The sequence below is a fragment of the Brachionichthys hirsutus genome, chromosome 22, assembly GCF_040956055.1.
Source record: "Brachionichthys hirsutus isolate HB-005 chromosome 22, CSIRO-AGI_Bhir_v1, whole genome shotgun sequence".
Classification (NCBI taxonomy): domain Eukaryota; kingdom Metazoa; phylum Chordata; class Actinopteri; order Lophiiformes; family Brachionichthyidae; genus Brachionichthys; species Brachionichthys hirsutus.
The window spans coordinates 6,719,442-6,729,873 of record NC_090918.1 but is presented as its reverse complement, the minus strand read 5'-3'; the positions used below and the strand labels follow the sequence as shown (position 1 = coordinate 6,729,873).

At 47.8% G+C, this 10,432-nt stretch overlaps 1 protein-coding gene across 1 annotated transcript; it reads left to right on the top strand.

Moving 5' to 3' along the window:
• The first annotated feature begins 2,590 nt into the window (after positions 1-2,590).
• Positions 2,591-9,923, top strand: wnt5b (wingless-type MMTV integration site family, member 5b). Its single transcript, XM_068755184.1, has 6 exons — positions 2,591-2,766; positions 3,584-3,671; positions 3,903-4,062; positions 5,306-5,598; positions 9,334-9,492; positions 9,571-9,923. The coding sequence occupies exons 1-6, from the start codon at positions 2,591-2,593 to the stop codon at positions 9,868-9,870; spliced, it is 1,176 nt and encodes a 391-aa protein (XP_068611285.1). The 3' UTR covers positions 9,871-9,923.
• Positions 9,924-10,432: the final 509 nt, after the last annotated feature.

Sequence of the window (10,432 nt, the reverse complement as noted above, 5' to 3'; positions counted from 1 at the left end):
CAGGCATTGCTCCCTGTTGCATGGCTGTTGCTCATATCCTCCAGGGACAAGCCCTCTCTCTCTCTCTCTCGCTGTATCCATTACTTGGACACTCCCTCTCTCTTTCACCCTCGCAGTTTTCCTTCCTACATCTTTCTTTTCTTGATCTCACTCGGTAAAAGTTTTGTCTCTGTGCTTTCTCACCCCCTCCCTGCCTGAGCACCCCCCCCACTCAATCATTTAACGTGGCTGAACTGCTCCTCCTTGTGTTTCAACAGCAGCATCACGAGTCACCAGTCAGAACAGCCAGTCCAGTATTTCATGTCGTGGAAAACGAGCTGTTGCATTTCCTCAAAAATGAGACGATCGATATGTTTTTAATCCGCTGAATCCGAAGTAGGAGAACGGTCTTTATCCAAATTACAATTAAGCAGAAAATTTTAAAATCATCCGAATAAATGCTAAGGAAATTAGTTACATTAGAATATAATCATATATCAAACTTTTACGCATCAAAAGGCGCCGAATTTATTGAAGCAGCAGCAGAATTTCTGTCATTTAAAGGGGTAATTACACTAAATGTATCAAAGATTGTCCTTTGCTTACGTTTTAAACGTTCCATCCATCCATTGGATGGGTTGGAGCCTATCCCAGTTTGTATACTGGGATATCTCATCACAGGGTTGACCAACCATTCATCCTCATATTCACACCTATATGGACCAGTTTACCAATAAAGGATGCTTTTTTGGGCTGTAAGAGCAATCCAGAGTAGAAATATTAGGTTTAGTAAGTATTCAATAAAAGTCCCAAGTATCAAGTCCTAAATCAATGTCAACGTTGTGCCGGATGAGGGCGCTGTTGTGTTATTTCACGAGGAGCGTGCGTTAACGCGCTGGGTGGATTTCTGTTTCCTAAATGGAACCTTTATTCCTCAGTTATTGTTTGTTCACTCCTTAAACCCGAGTGTGAGCCAAAACCCATGAGATGCTTATTGAACGCAGCCAGTTAGATCACTTCAAACTTGCGTGGGGGGTTGGGGGGGGGGGGGGGGGGGGGCATTATCATGCAGATTCGTGGGATATCCGAACCTTCACGGTGTGGGTCAGTCACATTTACCTCATAAACACAGGAGGTTTTTAAATAAGCCTATAATGAAATATTGTCTCTGGACTTCTTTAGTGGGGAATAAAATAGATTATTTTTGTTTTGCACATTAAGTGTTAAACAACAAAACAGACTTCCTGCTGATATTTCAGTGGCTTTTTTCTATTTTTTTCACAAAAAGACGACATTTGTGCGTCATCCAGAGATTTATAGAAACACAAAGTTGCGCTTTGAACCCCCTCTTATCGGTCGAATTGTAATCTTGGGTTTTTGTTGATAGGTGTTTTGAGAACCAGACCAGTAGCTCCACGTTTTGGAGGCCCATCGTAACACACTCCCCCCCCCCTCCTCTGCGTCCGCCTTTGGTTGTGTGCCCCCCCCCCCCCCCTCCTTTGAGACGCGCTGACGCAGATCAAAGCGCCGGCTCCTCCGCAGGTTCACCAGCCGCACTTTGTCTTTGACCGGAGCAATGAATTAGAGGAAAGCGCGCTTCAACACGCCTTTTCTTTTCCACTCCAAGTGTGTGCGCGCCTGTGCGTTCGTGCGTAAATACGTGTAGCAGGGCGCGGGGTTTGTGTTGCCTTCACTTTTATTTTTACAGACCAAAAGTAGAAGATTTTGAAGCAGTTATCCTACAAATAATTCACGCCAGCTACCAGGAACTCTTTTGAGGAGTATTTTTCTTAATATGTTCTTAAATATTTAAATATCTACTTTTAAACGCGCCGGCCTTTCTGTAACACACGTTTAAGAAAGCACAGAGAAACATTCCTCACTGCCGAATTCTTCGTTTCGGCCCGTTCTTATGCAAATCCGGTGAACGCAGCATCGCAGGTGTCTTAACTCAGCGTTGAATGTTGACTGTGTCCAATACCCATTTGGTGAACTCCGCCGCGCGCGCGCACGCGTACGCGCAATATATGGCCCGGGATGGAGAACGCAGGAGTGGTTTCAGAGGTGAAATGGGGGGTGAGAAGAGGAGGAGTGTGGACTCCTGGGGGAGAGGGAGATGTGGAGTATAGCTTGGAGGGGACGGGAAGGGAGAGGACCTCCTCATGCAGGACAACAACTGGATCGAACGTTTCACACCGTTTTGCGTGTTTGTGCGCTTGGCGTAAAAAGCCAACCACTTTACGCGCGACTTTTGATCTGGAATTTCAAGACGTATATTTGGGATTCGCGCTTTTTCCACTGGCAGATAAAACATTTTTGGACATGCTGCTATAATTACAGATTAGCTGCTTCCTTTATTTTTATTTTTTACAAATACATTACCGGGTGTTTATACTCACGCTTACCTTTATTTAACATTCGAATTTCAATGGGAGTTAATTTTTTTTAAGTCTTAAATGTTAGAGCTTAGAAGAAAACCAGAAGTCAGGGTGAAAGAAAAGCGGAGCCTCAGATCATAGAGTCCCCCCCCCCCCCCACGTGAGTTGGACTCTTTATGTCCAGCCTGAAAGACCCAGCGGGACTGAGCGGGACGCCTTCTTATCTTGTGCCAATGTCCCGACAGCGAAGCACTCTCCCCGGCACCGGCTGCGCGGCGATGACGCAGCGGACCATGGACAACCGGCCTGTCCGGAGGAAGCGAACTGACGTCGCCCGGCATCTGCTCCTGGCGGTCGCCTTCCTGTCCTGCAGCTCCCAGCTGCTGCTGGTGGACGCCAACTCGTGGTGGTGAGCAGCGGAATCGTTTTTAATTCATTTTTATTGTTAGTTTTTATAAAAGTACTACATGTTTTTTTTTTGCTGTTTTATTTATACCACCTTTAATGTCTAAACATTTATCATCCAATCGTGCGTATTTCCTGCTTGAACGCATCTATCAACAAATCAAATGTGACCCGCAGACTTTGCGTGACGGTGCGCGTTTCTTTTTTTTGGGGGGGGGGGGGGGGACTAACAGCGAATGGAACAAACGTGAAGGCCCTTGTCACAATATTTACCCCGGCTTAAGCCCAAATGGCACCGCACAGCGGCCCTGCTGCTGCGCCCAATCGGGGCCATCGATTTAACCACACTTGTTCTTGACCTGTGGTCATGGAGCAGATAGGAATCAAAGTGCGCATTAGAATGTATATATGTGAAGGATCATTTCATAGATACATTGATTCATGCATTGAATAAAGGGCATGTCCAATAAGAACCATCTCCACATGTGATTTTTTTTTGCCTTTATGGCAAAGAAAGGAACACCTGCGTTGCATATGTTCTGTCAGTGTTCCCATGCTGTCATTTTATAGACGCGAAAGTGATTTAAAACGTGCACTTTAAGGTATTTATTTTAGAGATGAGCTGGAAAACAGACACTGAGAGAAACATGAGAGGAGTGTCTGCGGTGAGGAAGAGCAGGAGAGCATTTATCTGCACTTTATAGGCCGATAAACTTGCATCTGAACTTTGTCCTCAGAGTCGTAGATCACACAAATGCCAGCGTTTCCTGACCTTGGGTACAGTTTACTGGTTCGAATGTCGTATGGCCTCTGTCTCGCAGGTCATTAGCTCTGACCCCGATCCAGCGGCCGGAGATGTACATCATCGGAGCTCAGCCTCTCTGCAGCCAGCTGTCTGGGCTCTCTCAGGTAAACTCCTGCGGACTTTCACGATGCAGCCGATGCTTATCCTTCAATAAAAAAAGCATTTCATTCCAGGTTTTGTTGTTGATCTACAAATCAATCCCATTTTTTTCCCCCCTATACCGGTTCTTCTTTGCTGAGATCACAATAAAAAAAAAAAGAAGGAGAAGAATCATTTCTCCGCATGGAGGAATCCCAATTTGAGTATCAAACCATTAGTCTCTCCCCGTGTTGCAGGGCCAGAGGAAGCTGTGCCAGCTGTACCAGGACCACATGGTCTACATCGGAGATGGCGCTAAGACGGGAATCAAGGAGTGCCAGTACCAGTTCAGGCAGAGGCGGTGGAACTGCAGCACCGTGGACAACTCGTCCGTGTTCGGACGGGTCATGCAGATTGGTGAGTTTCAGTTGGGAAAGGGAAATGAGCATCAATGTTTTTGCCCTTTTTGGAGGCTGTATTCAGCATCTCACGCACACGTCTCCTAATTTAGAGAAGCCTTTTTGTTATGTTTGTAATTTCTAAGCATTAAACCTCTTTTTTAATTACTTTACCATTAAAATCTTCCAATTAAAACGGCAGCTTAAATAAATTTGTTCTCTCTATATTACTTTAATAAAATCCACCCCTCACGAGGGGGGGGCGGATCCAATGAATTTTCAAGCTTACTGACTGCTTCGTTTCCTGCAATGTGCTTGCTTTCCTTTGCGCATGCGCGCAGAGACAAGCGGCGCATTCCAGACGCGTCAAAGCAAAGAAGCATAAAAATGAGAAGAATAGGAGGCAAATAAAAAGACTCCTGTATACGGTGGTTTGGGTAAACATCCAGCCCGAGCGCGGATCCTGGATCGGTACTAAGTGCGTCTTAATTCCCAGCGGGCGACGTGGGAAACCTCTCATCGACGCGTAAGTGTCAAATCCGCTGCGGGCAGCCGGGCGAGGTGTTCGCCGCCCTGTCTCTGTCCCAGTCCCTCTCGGGCCGGCTCTCTATTGACTATCTGCAGGTTTATACGGAGGTGTGAGTCGGTCCATTGTCCCGCGGCGCTTCCTTTGAAATGCGCTGATGAGCTGACACCGAGCCGGTAGATCCGGACCTGCCATTTGAAGTCTGGGCTCGTAAACCCCTCTGCGGAACGCATACCCGCTTATCTGGCTGCTCGGTGTTGATTCGGGGCTATTACATCCCATAATACATTATTGTGAGTTAGCGCAGCAAAAGGCGACGTGAAATGCGCTTTTTTAAATTTTAATTCCTGTCCATTGAAAAGCATTTAAATTCAACTTTAAATTAAAAATTTCCGATTCTAAACTGAATATTCCTTCTGTTTCATTCCTACTGGCGGGAATATTTACCAACAGTATATTAATACGACGAACTTAGAATAAAATCCCCCCCCCCCCCCATAAAAAAGTTAAACTACATTTTGGAGTCTAACCAGGTCCACAGTTCGAGCCGAATTTCACAACTATTGTCTATTGTTGGGTCAAATGGGTGTGGGGCTGTGTGGCGGGGAGGAAGGGGTTAACCTGAGCAGATCCCCACGTTTCCTGTCAGTGAACACTTTAACCACAGTCCCAAATAAAAACACGAAGCTGTGTGTGTGTGTGTGTAATCTAATCTAATCCACCGTCTCTCCATCAGGCTCCAGGGAAACGGCCTTCACTTACTCCATCAGTGCGGCGGGCGTGGTCAACGCCATCAGCAGGGCGTGCCGCGAAGGTGAGCTCTCCACCTGCGGCTGCAGTCGCGCCGCCCGACCCCGAGACCTGCCGCGGGATTGGCTGTGGGGCGGCTGCGGCGACAACGTGCACTACGGCTACCGGTTCGCCCGGGAGTTCGTGGACGCCAGGGAGCGGGAGAAGAATTACCCGCGTGGATCCATCGACCACGCCCGGACACTGATGAACCTCCAGAATAACGAAGCGGGGAGACAGGTAGGGAAGACACACCTGAGCAGGTGTGTTGCACTGCCCCCAGTGGTTCGCGGTGGTAGTGCTTCAAGTGTAAGCATGAAGGCGTGTCAGTCAAGGTGGCCCCTGATTTATTGTAAGGGTCCAAATGGGGTAGCTGCTAACGCCCTCGGAGTCTGGCTATAGGTCAGCAGGTCACTGCACATTCCAGTGCAGCACCCCCCCCCCACACACACACACACACACACACACACTACTCTCTCACAAAAGGTCTCGTCGGCCGTTCTGGTGGATGTTAAATGAAGAGAATATGTTTATGTCGTTTGCATGTCAGATACTGTGTGTGTGTGTGTGTGTGTGTGTGTGTGTGCGTGCGTGCGTGTGCTTTTGATTTGTGTGAGAGACAGTGAGCCTGGTATTGTGCGTTTGTATCAGGGGTCAAAGGTGAGGGTCTGGAGAGGTTGAGTTTCTGCTGAGGGTCCCACTGGGGCCTTCGGAGAGTTTATGAGAGAGACAGATCTACTGCTGCAGCCTTGTAGGAGCACACGCACACACGCACACACACACACACACACACGCACACACACACACGCACACACGCACACACACACACACACACACACACACACGGTTCCCCTGCCTCGCTGTATCACTCCCCTGAATCACTTTTCCTCCTTTCACCTGTTTGATCCCCGGTTTTCATTGTCATCTGTCCATTGAAATGGAAGAGAGGAGAAGAAGACAGAGATGAAGAGGAGGAGAGGAAGACTGCTTCTCTCTTCCTCCACTCTCCCTAACCTTTTTTTTCTCTCTCTTTCTTGCTCTCTCGCTTTCCGTCACGGACACGCCGGTTTGTCCCAAGTGGGATTTGTCTCGCTCGGTTGAATGCGGCTAACTGCAGCCCTTTTGTGGAGGTGACAGGGGCGTGCCCCGCTAACGGCGTGCGTTTCGCCGTGTTTTGTGTGTGCTTAGCTTCATTTCATTTGTGCATAAGGCGGCCGTGTGTGTGTGTGTGTGTCTGTGTGCGCAAGTGTCTGGAGACAGAGATGCAGGGCGAGGGACGGACCACCGTCACACTCCCCCGACTCTCTAAAGGCCGACGGCGCTCACACTCAGCGCCACCGAGGTCGACCGTCTCCGTTTCACACAAATCAAATGAAGGCTTGTCCGGATGGAGTCACCAGTTTTACCAGCTGTGGAGTGGAGGGGACCCACAGTTCAGATAAAGTACTCACTAAAAGATGTCCAACAGGGAGGACGTTAGGAAACCTCGGGGGGGGGGGGGGGGGGGGGGGGTGAACACGGAGAAACAGCATTTGAAAGATGGATTGCAAAATACACGATTGCGTAGATTCCCATTCATCACGGTCACGGAAATCCTAGGGGGGGGGGGTAAGAAAATAAGGGAGGAAAAGTGTCTTCACGTAAAAAGGAAGTCCACTTCCTTGAAGCTAACGCTATCTCTGCTCCTCAAACATTGCCGACATTAAGGCTGGGCCATTTTCACTGATTCTGCCCCGACACACACGCACGCACGCACACACACACACACACGCACACGCACACACACGGCTCCTAACCCGTAACCCCGTCTGAGCAGAGCTCATTGTGCCTGACACAGAGACCGTGTCTCCACCGCGGATGACTGAACGTGTGTGTGTGTGTGTGTGTGTGTGTCATGCTATTATGTGTGTGGTGGCTGCTGGGCACAGTGACACTGGACCTGATGAAACACACACACATGCAGACACACACACAGGATGCGCATGATTTATTCTGACAGCATGAGGTTATTGGCAGCTGGAAAAATAATAATAATAATAATAATGATGAATGATTTTATTGCATCATTCAAAGGATCCTCGTATAGATACAAAAAAAGAGAACATAGCGGCTATATGAGGGAAATAAAGACTAGAATTAAAAACAGCCAAATAAAAGACTGCATGGAGAGAAAAGTGCGCTGCGTCACGCAACCTCCTCCTGATTTTACTTTCACAATGTCAACACACGCGGACGTAGATCAAAAAAGAAATAGTTGCATCCCTAATTTTCTTATTCCTGTGGTTGTGAACATGTAATAAAGCCCACAGCGGGGGGTGAGAAGAAATACGAAGCCTCGTAAAAACAAGCAGGAGTCATAAAATAAAGATTTCCTGCTGCTGTTTAATGTAAGAAACTAAACTCAGTTTCTTTGCTGCTGCGAACAAACCGCCAGATATGAAAAGAAACGCTTCCCTTTAAAGTTTTTATTTTCCGTTATAACTCACACTTAAAATCAAGGCCCCCCGCCTGGACAAAACTTTCATTGTGCTCTGTTCCCGGTGTCCGTCTCGGGTCGCGGGGGTCGGATCACGGGATTGGAGGGTGCAGAGTGCTATGCCTTCTGGGTAGTAAAGTAGAGGGCATCGGGTGGTGGGAGGTTGGGGGGGTCAGGGCTGTTTGGGGATGCTGTGGGTTAACAGAGGTGAGAAGGTAATTGGGATCAGGCAAGGAGGAGACAGAAGGTTGGTTTCATTTCAGAATGGTTGATTCAGCAAACGCAGCGTGTCGATGTGTGTAAGTACGTCTCACACAGCGCACGATTAGTGACACAGCGCACGGCAAAATGACATCGACTGACACGGTCGTAAATCTAGCCCAAAGAAATGTGCAAATTGTTGATTTGGTGGTTGATTCAGTTTTCACATCTGAGGATAATAATTGACTGTTTCTGTAAAAATAAGGTAAAATTCCAGGATTCTGCACACCGGTTTTTTTTTACGCAGACTCAGCTTTTTTGCCTGTTTTAGTTTGGTGGAGTTGTAGTGACAGTCCCGTCTCGTTACCTATTTTACCTCACATTTTTTCTCCAGGTCTTTTCAGCAGCAAACAATGGCGACAGAAAATGAGAGACAGGAATGTTGGGGGGGATTTATTGCTCTGTAAATCTACTGGTGGAGAGAAATTCCCTCCAGAGGCGCATGTAGGCTCATCCCATTTCATTTAGCCTGAAAGAATTGATCGAGACAGAAAGTCCCGACTAAAATCATTACGAAATGCATTTTAAGGATGTAGATTTACGCCAGATCATATTTTGTTCCACTTGTTCTCTTGTACTCTACGAAGGGAAAGACAAAATGCGCTTTAAAAAATGTATTTATCATTACCACGGATTAGTAGTTTTTTCCGGGTAGCTTTCACCGTAGTGAGAATCTGTCTCCTCAAAATGCATGCATGTGGAATGCGTTTTCAGAGGCCAGATAATTAACACCCAACATAATCTGGAAACTATTTTCTGTTTGGTTTTAGTTTTGCTCCTTTTGAGATTCTCATGCAAAGTAAAGTAAATAAACGAAATCCCCTCAAGCCGACTTTGACTTGATACATTTTTCTTTTCTTTATCTTCCTGCATTGCATTGATTTTTCCAGGGGGGCTGTCTGTTCAGCTCAAAGTTGGCGTTTTAAGTGTTTTCACAGTATTGCCACTAGATGGCAGCAGTGTGACAGTAAATAGCTGAAACACAGCAGACACCAGGAGTCTGAGGGCATTCTTTAAATAAAAAAAAATGCATATTTTTATTCTGCATCTGTTATCCAGCAAGCAAAAACAACAAACTGCAAATGTTGTTCTTTACTTCTTGAAGTAGACAGAAAGAAAGCCTAATTTTCATGCTTGCCGTGTCACTAATGTTCCCTGTGTCGATAAGATAGTGATGAAACGAGGCATAAAGCAAACCAGCCACATCCGTCTAAAAGCCTTCTCTGTCTGTCCACCAGGCGGTCTATAGCCTCGCCAACGTGGCCTGTAAGTGTCACGGCGTCTCGGGCTCCTGCAGCCTGAAGACATGCTGGCTCCAGCTGGCCGACTTCAGACGCGTCGGGGAGTTCCTGAAGGAGAAGTACGACAGCGCGGCGGCCATGCGCATTGGACGCAAGGTACTGGGCTCGTAGCAGGACGGAATATCCCTGAGCATTAATCTGTATCGCAAACCAATTCCACTTCATTCCCATCAGGGCAAGCTGGAGCTGCTGGACAAACGCTTCAACACCCCAACCGCGGAGGACCTGGTCTACATCGACCCCAGCCCCGACTACTGCCTCCGCAACGAGACCACGGGCTCGCTCGGCACGCAGGGCCGCCTCTGCAACAAAACCTCCGAGGGCATGGACGGCTGCGAGCTCATGTGCTGCGGCCGGGGATACGACCAATTCAAGACCTACAAGCACGAGCGCTGCCACTGCAAGTTCCACTGGTGCTGCTACGTCAAGTGCAAACGCTGCACGACGCTCGTGGACCAGTTCGTGTGCAAATAGCGCTGGAAGGGAGTGAGGCAAGCCAGAGAGGAAGAGGGGGGGGGGGGGGGGGGTGATGGAGGGTGAATATTCAAGGTTTCGATCGGGATAAGTTCAAACACACAAGTTCATTTGACCTTCGCTCCTCCGTCACGCCGCGTGACGCGCTGCATGACACCTGTTTACCTAGAGATAGATGAGGAATAAGAACGGAGGGAGGAAGGCGAGTTCCTCCGTCCTCTTCGGACAACGGATTCCCGTTCCTCGTCATTCCGTCATCATTTTCTGCTGTCCTGAATTATATCCTGGCCACAACCCTGAGGGAAGGACAGATGGAAAGAAGGACAAAAAAAAAATGGATGAGCAAAGAAGGTCATCACGGACAAATGGACCTAGGGGGTGGAACATATGGTTCCTGGAAAAGGGGGACACATGCAACTAGTGTGATACTAAACAGCGTTGTAATATGTACGAAATAGTAAATAAACATACATGATCATTATTTAAAGAGGCGTAAACGAATCTGACCCAACAGTTTGGACTCGTGAAGCTCGGCCCCGCACACAGAGACCGACGAGAGGAA

Coding starts and splice junctions, on each gene's coding strand:
- wnt5b (XM_068755184.1), top strand. CDS start 2,591: ATGTCCCGACAGCGAAGCACTCTCCCCGGCACCGGCTGCGCGGCGATG. Junction 3,672..3,902: donor AGCTGTCTGGGCTCTCTCAG/GTAAACTCCTGC, acceptor CCCGTGTTGCAG/GGCCAGAGGAAGCTGTGCCA. Junction 5,599..9,333: donor ATAACGAAGCGGGGAGACAG/GTAGGGAAGACA, acceptor TCTGTCCACCAG/GCGGTCTATAGCCTCGCCAA.